The 15072-nt window shown below is 35.8% G+C and overlaps 1 protein-coding gene across 1 annotated transcript; it reads right to left on the reverse strand.

The window, feature by feature from the left end:
* Window positions 1-1011: 1011 nt before the first annotated feature.
* LOC122022258 (serine/threonine/tyrosine-protein kinase HT1-like) lies at window positions 1012-4745 on the reverse strand. The gene is made up of 4 exons (XM_042580207.1): window positions 4166-4745; window positions 3692-4057; window positions 2459-2914; window positions 1012-1440 (listed from the first exon to the last, which is right to left on the reverse strand). Exons 2-4 carry the CDS (start codon window positions 4055-4057, stop codon window positions 1228-1230), a joined length of 1035 nt encoding a protein of 344 aa, XP_042436141.1. The 5' UTR covers window positions 4166-4745; the 3' UTR covers window positions 1012-1227.
* Between the last annotated feature and the right edge of the window lie 10327 nt (window positions 4746-15072).

Below are 15072 nucleotides of genomic sequence, written 5' to 3' on the forward strand. Positions count from 1 at the left end.
GAGAAAACGGCATGTGATACATAACGACAAATGAAGCTAAAACGGTCGGGTTGTATTGACTTGTAACAAGTGTTAAAAGATTTCTTTAAGCGTTACAACTATTCTCGAACAAATGTGCAAACGATTCCGTAGACACCACAACTCATCTTCTATAAATCCTCGAGAGATTGCGTGTATATTCTATTGCATTACTCTTAAGTTAAGAGAAGGCATTTTTTTTTTCAAAAAAGCAAATAAGTCTTCTTCCTCCTTGATTTCCATATGAAATTGTTTTCTTATATGTGCTATACTCCTTATCGGTTTCGATACAAATTCTTCAAACTCGATTGCCTCAGCCTCTCCTTATGAGCTCAACATTGTCAAAATGGCTTATTGTTTGCAAACACTGACAACATCGCATGAACAACGCATATCGTTAAACCTTTGTGATGTCAAGTAGGTATCATCTCAAGCTTTGGATGGATCATGGATACGACTAGCAACTCTACACTACCAACACAGAGTTTTCTGTGCTATTTTCATCAAAATGATAACAGCAAGGCCGCTTCGCCGGGCACGATACATTGAATGTGCCGAAGACATCGTGGAAGAATCTTTTATGAGCAACAAAGTTCCACAACATCTAAACAATTCAAACAATTTTGGTGTTCAAACATTCGATTTGGATGAAGGCCTTACAATTTAATGGATTAGAGAATAAATCACTTAAGTTCTCTTTATTGCTATCAAATCCTCTCTTCTAGTTTATAAACAAACTAAAGGATCACTATCACTTGTGGTTCCTAGATGTCACATTTTCTTATATAACTTTTATATAAAATTATATGTGCCTTAATACAATTTTCTTTTGATTAAAGTTAAATTGAATATCTTTGTTTACTTCACTTGTGCATCTGCATAAGATTGATGTTGTGTATCAGTGAATGAATGCTTGGATGAGTGGCCAAGTTCAAATGAGTTAGCTAGTGATAGAGAGAACTAATTAGGATAAAGAACAGTGGAGACATTTTCTGCAGAAGCTACAATACTTTCCATTTGGTGGAAGAACATTGTTTTTCTTTCTAGATTACTGCATAAAAAGGAAATGAATTGCCCAGACAAAGTCAAGCCCTTCATTCGATTTCGAAGAGGCAAACATAGGCAACGAAAAAGAAAATATATAATACAGATTATACCTTGGACAAAATCATGTTTATGCTTCGGGAGAATTGTTCTTCCGCAGGGAATTCACCTTGGTAAACATCCGAACCGAGTCCGCAATTTAATTGATTCGTCGGATGAGAAAAACATAGGATCTGCTTCAAATGATTCTATGTAGCTCTCAAGTATTGCGACGATTTCATCAAACTGTGGCCTTCGATCAGGGTTTCTAGCCCAGCACCTGTTTGTTAGATGGCTAAATGCTAGAGGACAAGAAGCTGGTAAAGGTGGCCTGGCATTCTGTATACATCAATGAATAATCAGTGAACACAGGGTACAAATAAAGTAAATGATCCTATTAAACTTGTTTATTAACACATCTCCTCAGTTCAAGAAACTAAACACATTCATTAATAGGATAAAATGAGTTCATAGTCACCTACGACAACAAAACTATGAAAACACACTTTGTTTGGCTTTGTTCTTGTAAGAAAAATACCAGGTGAAATACTGAATCAATAGAAAGGATTTATAGAAAAAAATATTGCAAATTATTTCAAACGTGCAAGGCTACTTTAGATTTTTCATTTGAGCATTTGAATGGTTAATCCTCGTACCAAAAAAAAAAAAAAAAAAACAACAACAACAAATAATCTAGCAAACAATGAAATCATGAATTTCAATTATCCCCAGCTCAAGTAAAACTTTCATACAAGCGATGTTCAAATCGTTTGATCCATTTTAATTATATTGCAAACTTAATGTTTTCTTTTGCTCCCTCTATCACCTCTCACCTTCAATCCTTATTCCTTATTCATTTAAGGTTTTTCATAATAGAATTTATAGATCACCTTTAAACATGTCTCCTTCTAGACATGTCTGTGATCTTAATTTATATTCTCTCGTTTTATCATATTAATGAAAGTTATGCCTAACTATTAAGTTTTATCGATTAATTTTTTGATTATTGAATTTAGAGATCAGATTTAGACAAGTCTTTGTCATCATATTTCATTTACTTTCATTGATCATAATTTATCAAAAACAACAAACGAGGTGAACACCTCCAAAACATCTAATTGAAGCATCAACAGCATTAGCATCAAAATTGGAGTTTTGGAGTAATCTTAAAACTCCACTAGTTTTATCTTTTAGAGCTGCTGAGGAATAAGAAAAGCATAAGAGAACACATTTAATTGTTTTCTGTTGGTTGTCATTCACTGAATTTTTATACAAACTATAACAGGTCAGTTAATCTGACTGCACAATCAAGTTCTACAAGAATAATTCGATCGACAAGGATGAAATAAGAAGATACCTTATGCGCAACAGCATAAGCTGCTTGTTCAGGTGTCATATCGTTGAAGGGGACCAATGCAGTTAGTAGTTCCCATAAAACAATACCAAAACTGTACACATCGACTTTTCTGGTATGACTTTTTTCCTTGATCATCTCAGGTGCCATCCACCTGTAAGTACTTGTAAAACCCTTTCCACTGCTACACTGAGATTCCAAGCATGAGATTCCAAAATCTGCTACCTTCACAGACAGATCATCTCCAACAAAAATGTTCTCTGACTTGAGATCCCTATGAATTATACCCTGGAAATGAAGATAGCTCATTCCACGAGCAATGTCGAGAGCTAATTTCAAAATCAGAGCATTTGGGACTGAATAAGGTTCTTGCTGGTGAAGGTATTTGCGGAGAGAGCCACCAGCCATGTACTCAGTAATGATGCAGAAGACTGGAGGTTTCTTGCATGCGGCCACCAACTGTAGGAATAATTATGGATTTGAATTAGCACAGTCAAAATTATCATAAACAAATTCAAACACACGAAGTTGTAGAAGGCAGCAGAGGAAACTTTGGAACTAGCCCTTCTCCCGGTCAACTTCACCTCGATATTTCTTTTGGAACTGGAAGCACATTGATGTTCGGTTGCTCTTTAGGATAACTATATTAATGGAAAATCTATTGAACATTGCATTGAATGCTATGCTTGAAGCCTATCATTTACCAAACATGAATCCTCATTACTCTGGATTAATAGATAAAACTATGCATATGCTTTTTTGTCTTATTATGTTTTTGTCACCTATGCACAATTTTTATGTTCCGAAGAGTTTTACCATTCTGAATGTTGATTGACTAAAACATAATAGCACAAATTGTTTGAAGCTAGGAGGATTTAAATGTTGTTATTGCTCAAGATAAAGGTTCTGAAGTGTAAGCTCAGATTCTTCCAATAAGTTCTTGAGTTTTCAGAATTTTTTTCATCATTCAGGAAACGTTGATAACAACATTGATAGCTCAAGGAAGAGACTTAACTATAATAGTAAAGTAAGCACCAGGTGTAAGCTAATGTACAAGGAGAATGACTAGCAGCATTAACTAAAAAGATATTGAAGAGTTGTTAAAATTTTGATTGAGATGAATATTGGTTAAACAAGATTCTAGTTTTGGTTGGTAAGGCTAGGAAGGCATCAGCTGTTCAAGTAGATGCTAAATTATTAATCTAAACTTGCTGAAATATAGGCATCATTCCTTACCGTGATAATATTGGGATGGTTGAGGTGAAACAGCAGAGCAACCTCTGAGGAGAACTGCTGCTCAAGGGAAGCAGCAAGGATAGGATCCTCCTCCGGCTGGCTCATGATCTTGATAGCCACCTCCCTACCCTTGTATTTGCCATGATAGATCCTACTATAGCGACCGGTGGCAAACTTATTCCCGATGAGCAGCTGTGACATGTCGGCACTCCATTGTTCCTCCCTGCCAACTTTGATCTCTCCACCAGAAGAAACCAAGTACATAGACCACGACGCGGCCCTCTTGTACTCACCAAGAGAAAGCCTCCTTTGCACTTTACTAATCCTAGTTGGTTTCCCCCCGAAGCAATCCCAGACCTTCTTCATCTACTCAACTCAGAACTCTATTTCGTCAGTCAGTCGAAGAAAGCCAAGAAAAACGTCCTCCTTTGAGAAAACTAAGGCAACAAGTCAAAAAATGCTACTAACACTCACCAGTACTTAACCTACATTCCGCAGATTCCACCCAAAATCAAGCACAAAGTGCCACCTTCAGCCACAGCTAACAAGAGAAATTACCCCAAGAGACGGCATCCGTAACATCCGCATGCACATAACTCCTAGATCAAACTTTAGCAGCAGAAAGATCCAGATCAAGACGGCACCTTTCTTACATCCACTCCGATTTCTTGCACGTCCAGATCCCCTACTGATCGCAGCCTGTCCTTGGTCCTCCCAGCTCAAACCCGAAAGAAAAAGTGAAGGCTAATGTGCGTTATAAAGAGATCCCGCGGCGAGGGGAAGGCAGAGGAGGAGGAAGGCTACCATCGGCGGCGCCGGCCCATCAGAGCGGAGGCGGTGGTGGCGAGGACGGAGCAAGCCAAAAGATAACTCCCATTTACAAAATGCCACCCTACCGCTGCTCCTCGAGCCAAGCCGGCGATGGCATTTTCGTAGTTTTCCCTTCAGACAGGGGCGTTCAGATCAACGGGAAGGGGACATCTACAACTTTTTTAAAATAGAGGACGCCTCGAGAGAAGTGCCAATCCGGTCTCTTCTCGAGGACACTAGTCAGCCACAACAACCAATGGGGATCAGTTGAAGAAGCAAAAACTCGCGCCCCTGTCCTGAGGGGAGCATCCGATCCAGGTCGAGGAGGACGAGCCGTATCACTCCTTCCGTATACGGCCCTGTTACGGCCTCCTACCGGTAACTCCTCCCTCCTTTCCTTCCAGAGGAAAGCTGGCGCGACGGGCCCTGGAGGTGCATGGGGGAGGGAAGTGCATAAAAGGAGCATGCGGGCCCCAACAGCGGTGGCTCTCGGAGTCTGGTCTCTGGGTTGCGAGTTGGCAAATTTTATTTAGGAACCTTAATTGGGCGGGGCCCGCGAGGGGGAGGGGGTGCAATTAATGTAGTAGCTAAATTACAGCCCGCATGCAATTATTTATGGGCATGTGAAGCGTGGAGTGGGACGCCATGCACTTGTCACCTTATAATGCCAACTGCCAAGAGCATGTTATCTGACACATGGATTTGTCCCTTAACTATTCTATCCAATTTATCTAATATATCTATATACCGGCAGATCAGTTCGGTGTGTGATTCTGGACGACTCAAAATGAATTCATACGTTGTTCATCGAACGGATGTACGGAGTATAGATATATCTTGTATAATTTAACTTATATAACGGTGAGTGACAACATATGTAGATAATTTGACATAATTAAAATTTATTTTTTTATTTCTCTATCTCATTTATATATAATGATTTATTTTTTCCTATATGTAATTCTTTCTTGTACATACAAGATGGTACTGATCTTTAAAGACTAACACACTAATGCTAGAAATCAAGATGAGAGACTTGCATACAAGGTGGTGCTGATTTCAAACTAGTGTTGGTACTGAGACTAGCATCGCTTTGTATATAGGAGAGAGACTTGCATGTAAGAGAGAAAAAATGTTACATGTATATGAGAGAGAAATAAAAAAAAAATTTGATCGCGTCAGATCATCCACATATGTTGTTGCCCACTGTTATGCAGGGTAAGTTGTGGAGGGTATCATTCTTTTATATATATAGACACACACGATTATGTTACCTAACGGACGATGCCCTGCTGACTTCATCCACGACAAAGGTCAAGGCTTTTGGATTCAATACCTTTTTTTTTGTTTTTAAATTTTTTTTAGCTCCGATGTTAAGCCAATTAGATTTTGCTTTTATGATTTAGGAGTTGAGTTATAGTGTTCAAGTTAAAAAAAATTTAAAACTAAAAAAAATTATGTGCTCATGGGGTATATATTTAGGATATCTAATAGTATTTTTTTTGTTTATTTGTTAGCTCTGGGGTTAAGTCAATTAGATTTTACCTTTAAAGTTTAGAAGTTGGGTTATAGTTAAGACTGTGAACGAGCTGAGTCGAGCCAAGTTTTGGGATGTTCAAGCTTGTTTAATAAGGTAATAGAGTCTAGCCGAGCTTAAAATGAACAAAGCTTTTGAAATGATTGTTTAAGTTTGCCTTAGTTTATTTTTTATGACTTTGAATTTATTTGAAGTTTAGCTTGAGCTTGGTTCGAGCTTGACTTGAGCTTGGTTCAAGTTTGACTTGAGCTTGGTTATAGCTTGATTCGTTTAAATGCTATTGAGCTATCAATTCAAGTTTGTTTGATTGTTTGAAACTTTTAGTTGTTTGATTAGTTATTGATCTTGATAATTTAAACTTATTTATTTATTTTATTTTATTATTTATTTAGCATATTAAAAAAAGTTTTATTAATGAATATGATTTGTGAACTTTGTTCATGGACATTGTTCACAAACGTTAACGAGTTGAATATATGTGTGTTCAAATTGTTTGTTTAATTTAACGAGTTGTTCAAGTTTGTTTATTTAATTAATCTTGTTTATATTGAATGAACATAAACAAGCTCTTACCAAGCCATATAACAAGCTTGTTCACGAATGCTTGGTTCATTTACAATCCTAGTTATAGTGTTTAAGCTAAAAATAATTGAAATTTAAAAATTTTGGATGCTCAAGGGGGGTATAGTATATGTATGTAGAGTTTAGGATTTAAGGAAGTGTTGATTTTTAAAAAAATTTAAAAAAGGAATCGAGGCGTCTGGAATTATATATATATAATGCTATGTTGCTCGATGCCTCGTGCGTAATCGGGAGCGGTGCACTTATATGGTGTTGTCACGTTAATTTCTTTACATTATTAAATTCCTTTTATTCTCTCTCCCCTTTCACCCTCTATTAAAAACCCCACCCATGACTTTTAATCTCTTGACTTTCCCAAATCTAAATTTCCCTTGCTTTGGCTCCTTCATTTGTCGTTGTCTTCCGTTGATCTCGCTCCTGCTGGCAAGCAAAGCAAAGGCAAATTTTTGTCGCTTTGGCTCCTTCCTTTGTTGCCATCTTTCGTTGATCTCTCTCCTACCGGCAAGCAAAACAAAAGCGATGCAAGATAAGTAGCCGCATGCTTCACTACAAAAAACCAATTAATTAGGGATAAAATTTAGGGACAAATAATTTTGGTCCCAAATCGACAACAAATTTAGCAACAAAACATAAATTTGTCTCAAATTAGTAATGAACTTTACAACCAAATATTTTCATCCCAGAATTAGCAACAGATAATATTTTGTCACAAATTTCATTGCCAAATTGCAATGAAATTCAATTTTGTTCCAAATTCTATGATAAATAAAATATTAGTTAGTAATTTTGCAACTGAAACGAGATTCGTTGCAAATTATGCAACAAATTAATAATTCATTGTATATTTCACGACGAATATAAAATTAGTCGTAGAAGTTTATTATTATAACGAAGCCAAATCTAGGACAAATCAAGGATTCATCCCCAACTCTGGGATGAATCTAGGATTTGTCCCCAAATCTGGGACAAATCCAGGATTCGTCCTAAAATTAAAAAAATAAAAAAGAAAAAGAAAAACAAATCTGAAGCTCTATTTATGAACCTAGAGATGTCAGAATTTTATGAAATAAGTTTCTATGTGTTCATATTATTCTCCTAATCATTATAATATTCTCATCAATAATTTTGACCTAATATATTGAGTCTAGTGATTTTTTAAAACCTGAATTAGGATAAATTCAGATTAAAAAATCACTACACTCAAAATATTAGGTTAAATTTATGGATGAGGATATTTCTATAATCATGAGAAAAATATAAACACATAGAAACTTGTTTCATGAAATTTCGATATCTCTAGGTCCATATTTAGGGGTTCTGATTCTTTTTTCTTATTTTTTAAAATTTTTTTTCAATTCTGGGATGAATCCAGGTTTCATCGAAAATTTAAAAAAAAACTTAAAAAAAATAATCGGAAGCCCTAAATATGGGCCTAAAGATATCAAAATTTTATGAAATAAGTTTTTATGTGTTCATATTTTTCTCATGATTATAGAAATATTCTCATCCATAAATTTAACTTAATATTTTAAGTGTGACGATTTTTTAACCTAAATTTGACTTAATTCATGTTAAAAAATCACCACACTTAATATATTAGGTCAAAATTTTAGATGAGTATATTATAATGATTAGGAGAATAATACGAACACATAGAAACTTATTTCATAAAATCTTGACATCTCTAGGTCCATATTTAGGGCTTCTATTTTTTTTAAAAAAATTTTAAATTCTGGGATGAATCCATGGATTCGTTCCCAAATCTGGGATGAATCCAGGATTTATCCTAGAATTAAAATTTTTTTAAAAATAATTAAAAGCCCTAAATATGAATCTAGAGATGTTAGAATTTCATGAAATAAGTTTTTATGTATTCATATTTTTCTCTTGATCATAGAAATATGCTCATCCATAATTTTAGCCAAATACCTTGAGTGTAGTGATTTTTTAACCTGAATTTGACCTAATTCATGTTAAAAATCACCACACTCAATATATTATGTCAAAATTTTAGATGAGTATATTGTAATGATCAAGAGAATAATAAACATACATAGAAATTATTTTTTAAAATTCTGACATCTCTAGGTCTATATTTAGGGCTTCTTATTGTTTTTTTTTTAATTTTTTTCAATTATGGGACGAATCCATGGATTCATCCTAGATTTCGAGATGAATCCTGGATTTGTCCTAGAATTAGCGACAAATCCTGGGTTCATCCTAGAATTGATAACGAATCCATAGATTTGTCCCCAAATCTAGGATGAATCTTGGATTCATCCCAGAATTATAACATTAAAAAAAACAAAAAGAAAGAATCAGAAGCCCTAAATATAGACCTAGAGATGTCGAAATTTCATGAAAGAATTTTCTATGTGTTTATATTTTTCTCTTGGTTATAGAAATATCCTCATCCATAATTTTAACCTAATATATTGGGTGTAGTGATTTTTTTAACCTGGATTTGACCTAATTCATGTTAAAAAATCACCACGCTCAATATATTAGGTCAAAATTTTAGATGAGGATACTATAATGATCAGGAGAATAATATGAACATATAAAAACTTATTTCATAAAATTTAGATATCTGTAAGTCCATATTTAGTGAATCATATATAGTTTGCTATTAAATAAGAAAGTTAATGTTCAACGCTTGTTCGTATACGTGTTCGAAACCTTAAATACGGACACAGAGATGCCAGAATTTTATGAAATAAGTTTCTATATATTCATATTATTCTACTGATCATAAGAATGCCCTCATCCATAATTTTAACCTAATATATTAAGTGTGGTAATTTTTTAACCCAAATTTAATCTAATTTAGTTAAAAAATCACACACTCAATATATTAGGTTAAAATTATGGATGGGGATATTTATATGATCAAGAGAAAAATATGAACATATAGAAATTTATTTGATGAAATTCTGACATCTCTAGGTCCATATTTAGGGCTTCCAATTGATTTTTTTTTACAATTCTGGGACGAATCCAGAATTCATCTTAGAATTGAAAATTTTAAAATAAACTTAAAAAAATTGAAAGTCTTAAATATGGATATAGAGGTGTCAGAATTTCATAAAATAAGTTTTTATGAGTTCATATTTTTCCCATGAATATAGAAATATCATCATCCATAAATTTAACATAATGTTTTGGGTGTAGTGATTTTTTTTAACCTAAATCATGTTAAAAAACCACCATACTTAATATATTAAGTCAAATTTTATACGAGGATATTATAATGATCAGGAGAATAATACGAACACATAAAAACTTATTTTATAAAATTTTGACATATTTAAGTCCATATTTAGGGCATCCAATTATATTTTTTATTTTTTAATTTTGGGATGAATTTATGGATTCGTCCCTAAATCTGAGACAAATCTAGGATTTGTTCAGAATTGAAAAACTAAAAAAAAATAATCGAAAGCCCTAAATATGGACCTAAATATATCAGAATTTCATGAAACAAATTTCTATATATTCATATTTTTCTCCTGATCATAAAAATATCCTTATCCATAATTTTAACCTAATATATTGAGTGTGGTGATTTTTTAATCTGAATTTGACCTAATTTATGTTAAAAAATCACCACACTCAATATATTAGGTCAAAATTTTAGATGAGCATATTATAATAATCAGGAGAATAATATAAACATATAGAAAATTATTTTATAAAATTCTGACATCTTTAGGTCTATATTTAGGGCTTCTGATTGTTTTCTTTTTATTATTATTTTTTATTTTTTTCAATTCTGGGGCGAAATCATGGATTCATCCCAGATTTGGGGATGAATCCTAAATTCATCCTAGAATTGGCAACAAATCTGGGATTCATCCTAGAATTGGTGGCGAATCAGTAGATTCCTCTCCAAATTTGAGACGAATCTTAGATTCATCCCAGAATTATAAAAAAACAAAAATAAAGAATTTGAAGCCCTAAATATGGACCTAAAGATATCGAAATTTCATGAAACAAGTTTTTATGTATTCATATTTTTCTCATGATTATAGAAAATCTTCATCTATAAATTTAGCCTAATATTTTGAGTGTGATGATTTTTTAACTTGAATTTAACTTAATTCATGTTAAAAAATCACCATACTTAATATATTATGTTAAAATTATAGATGAGGATATTATAATGATCAGGAGAATAATATGAATACATAGAAATTTATTTTATAAAATTTTGACATATTTAGATCCATATTTAGTGAAACATATATAGCTTACTATTATTAATTAAGAAAGTTAATGTTCAATGTATGTTTGTATACGTGTTTGAAACCTTAAATACGAACACAAAGATGTCTGAATTTTACGAAATAAGTTTTTATATTTGTATTATTTTACTAATCATAAAAATATCCTCACCTGTAATTTTAACCTAATATATTGAGTGTGATGATTTTTAACCCTAATTTGACCTAATTTGGATTAAAAAAATCACCACACTCAATATATTAGGTTAAAATTATGGATGAAGATATTTCTATGATAAGGAGAAATATACAAATATATAGAAACTTATTTCATATCATTCTAAACTCTATAGATCTATCTTTAATGCATTACTTAATTTTTTTTTATTTTTTTCCCTTTGGGACGAATGATGTTTTCGTCCCAAAACTTTGGGAGGAAAATACCTTTCGTCCCAAAATTTAGGATGAAAATACCTTTTGTCCCAAAATTTGGGATGAACTCTCTTTTTTGTCCCAAAATTTGGGACTTATTCCTAATATCCCCACCCACCCGAAATCCCTAATTCACTCTCCCTCGCAACCTCCTCGATCGCGTTCTTCTTCTCTTCGATCTCCCCTCCCTGGCGATAGCGGCGAAGGAGATGGGGACAAAGGTGATGAAGCATAAGCTCCCCCTCTCCTCTCTCTTTTCTCCTTCTCAACGGTGGCCGGTTGTGGGTGCCCTCGGCCGACTCCTATTTGTCGCGTTTGCCCCTGGTGGTCGGGAGTGGTTGCGTATGGTCGGGCCTGGCTGCCTCCGACCCCTGGTAGTGAATCACTCACTTGATCCGACGCATGTGCTTGAGTTCGTCGTGCTTCTGGGGTCTATTTACACCTCTCCCTTATTTTTTTCGCATGCGTTTGGTTTTGGGATGTGCCCTGTTCTTTTTGTAGTTGTGACATCGAATGTGTTTTGGTTTGTGGCTGAATTTACTTGTGTCAAGCTGGGCATCGTGAGGAGGGCTGCTGGTGGGCGTCGTGAGGAGAGTACATCTTAAAATGAAATGACTTACTATTGGTTATGAAATGTGGGAAATGATGTTTGGCAAGTTCTCTGCAAATTATATAACCAAAAAAATGCTAAGAAAAGGTTGTTTGAACTGTCCAAGTAGCTGCTACATGTTGTATTAGTTAGGACTTATATGTTGTAGGATAAATCTTAATACATAATATTGTATAGAGCTAAAAAATAGACAGTAGCGTGGAAAGACTTACAATTAAGAATGCAGAGGGGTGCTATGCAAAGCAACGTCGACTATGTTTGTGGTGACAGTTTGGGGAGCTTCTAGCTAGCTCAAGAATAAGCATGCGGCTGCTTATCTTGTAGCGCCTTTGCTTGCCAGTAGGAGCGAGATCAATGGAACACAATGGCGAAAGAAGGAGAAATAGCGAGGGAAATTTGCCTTTTCTTTGCTTGCCGACAGGAGCGAGATCGACGGAAGACAGTGGCAAAGGAAGGACCCAGAGCGAGGGAAATTTAGATTTGGGAAAGTCGAGTGATTAAAAGTCGAGGGTGGGGTTTTGAATAGAGGCAGAAGGGGGGGGGGGGGGGGGAGAATAAAAGGAATTTATTAATGTAAAGAAATCGATGTGGCAATGTCACGTAAGAGCGTCACTCACGGTCGCGTAAGAGGCGTCGGGCAACATAACATTCACACACACACACACACACACACACACACACACACACACCCGCTGTGGGCGTCCAGCATGGGTGCTCCTCACAAATCGAGGGGCCTCAGATGATTTGATGCACCTTGATCAATTTTATTTATTTATTTTTTTAAGCTCCTAGTTGTGCCAATAAAATTTTATCTTTAGGGGTTATGTTATAGTATTATGTAAAAAATTTAAATTATATTTTTTTTGGATGTGCACAGGGAGTGTGAGATAAGATGTGAGGGATATCAAAACTACACACACGCACTCGATTGAGCGCGACTAAGTGTGATTCCAAGCAACTACTCAATCACCCATGCATCACGTACAGATCGGGCGTACAAGCTAACACACACACACACACACACACACATATATATATATATATATATATATATATATATATATATATATATGCTAACATTTATATATACAGATAAGGTGTGTAGGCTAATTCACACACGTGCGCATGCGCACACACACACATATACATGGTGCACATCGATTATATGCGTCTGTAGACGATTGAGTATGATTTTGAGCACTTGAATTATTTTCGAATGTCCCAAATCAATTTTGAGCATTTGAGGTGCTTGGAAATGATTTGGACACTCAAAATCCCACGACTGTGGGTGAGTGAGTGTGATTTTAGGCATCCCAAGTCCTTGAAATTGACTCCGAGGCGGCCGGAAGTGATCCGGGCGCCTGGAATTGCACTCAGTCGCCCATGCATCACATCCAGATTAGGTGTGCAAGCTAACATCTCTCTCTCTCTCTCTCTCTCTCTCTCTCTCTCTCTATATATATATATATATATATATACTAAGAATGATACCCTACACTTTATATGAGTGGCGGTGGGTGGCATCCGACGTGGGCGATTTAACACAACCAAAATTCAAAATTTTTAATCTCTCTCTCTCATTTGCCTGTACAATAACTCTCTTCTCTCTCTTGCATGCAAGATGATGCTGATTTGTAGCCTTGGTGCTGGTTTATAGAAATCAACACCAAGGTGGTGCTAATTTCTACAAAAGTACTGATTTGTAGAAATCAACACCAAGTAGTGCACCAAGGCTACAAACTAGAATCAAGGTGGTGTTAATTTGTAGAAATTAACACCACCTTGGTGCTAATTTATGGAAATTAGCACTACCTTGATGCTGGTTTGTAGAAACTAGTATTAAGTGGTGCACCAAAGCTACAAACCAGCAGTTATGTTAGTTTGTAGAAATCAGTATCATCTTAGTATTGATCAATGTTCTAAAACGTAGGCTAGGCGACCGCCTAGGCGCTTGACGGTCGCCTACTGCATTGGAAAGGTGTTGGGAGGCTAGCCTAGGCAGCCCTGTGAGGCGCTAGACAACCCTGAGCAGCCCTGGGCATCGCGGAAATTTCTTTTTTTTTTCCTTTCATTTAAAGCTCTAAATCCTATCCTTCAGCGATTCACCTGCCTCTCATGGTGATTCGATTGCCTCCCACCTCCTTCGAAAGCATCTGCTCGATCGGTAAGTTTTTCTCTAATTTAGTTTATACAAATAATTTTTTTGGCCTCCTGCGATGCTTTTGGTGTCGTGGGATGCTTCCGATGGCATTGGACGCATTACGGGAAGCTTTTGGTGGTGCTAGAAGTGTCGCTGGACGCATCCAGCACCAGCATCGTAGACACTTTCGACGGCGAAGGGTGTAACGCCTCGCCTTCTACTGACTAGGCTGTAAGGCCGGGGGTTATATTTTGCTAAACTATTCTTGGACTATCACTAAATGTCCAGGTGCGGAAGAGCTGAAAAAATTTAAAACTCTCTGCTATTTACTATAAAATCTGGAAATCATACTCAGAATACACTTCTGAGTTGTACATATGCTAAAGAAGGAAACTTAACCTTCTGTTTGGTCAAAAACCTGAAATTAGACACTTCTAGCTGAAATCAGACATCCCAATCGATCGGCTGATCGATTGGAGTTGTCTGATCGATCCACTGATCGATTCAACGTGCTACTCTGCACGGGGTAAATTCTGGATCGATCGGCTGATCGATCCAGCCTGACCAATCGATCTGATAATCGATTCAGAGGCTCTCTGTTCGCGGAAATCACGTTTCAATCGATCGGCTGATCGATCGAGGGCTCCTCAATCGATCAGCTGATCGACTCAATGGCATTCTGTACGCGGGGACTTCTTCCAATCGATCAGCTGATCGATTGAGGACTCCTCAATTGATCGGCTGATCGATTGGGTTTCTGATTTTTGCAGAAATTACACCCAACCTCGTACAGGACCTTCAGAAATCAACAAAAAAACACAACACTACTACTAGGCATGTCATTCCTCATGGTTAGCTATCTAATATCCAGACAATGAGTAATCTAAGCATAACTTTCGTAATTCAAGACACTTAAACATCTAAAGGTGCGGAAAAGTAACGCTATAAGAAATAATAAGTCTTTAGACTTGCTAGTCTCCAAGGGTCTTTATTCCAAGTTCCTTCTCACACACATCTGGTCGCATTGAACTCCAGCCTCCGCTAATC

The sequence above is a fragment of the Zingiber officinale genome, chromosome 9B (genome assembly GCF_018446385.1).
Source record: "Zingiber officinale cultivar Zhangliang chromosome 9B, Zo_v1.1, whole genome shotgun sequence".
NCBI classification, from domain to species: domain Eukaryota; kingdom Viridiplantae; phylum Streptophyta; class Magnoliopsida; order Zingiberales; family Zingiberaceae; genus Zingiber; species Zingiber officinale.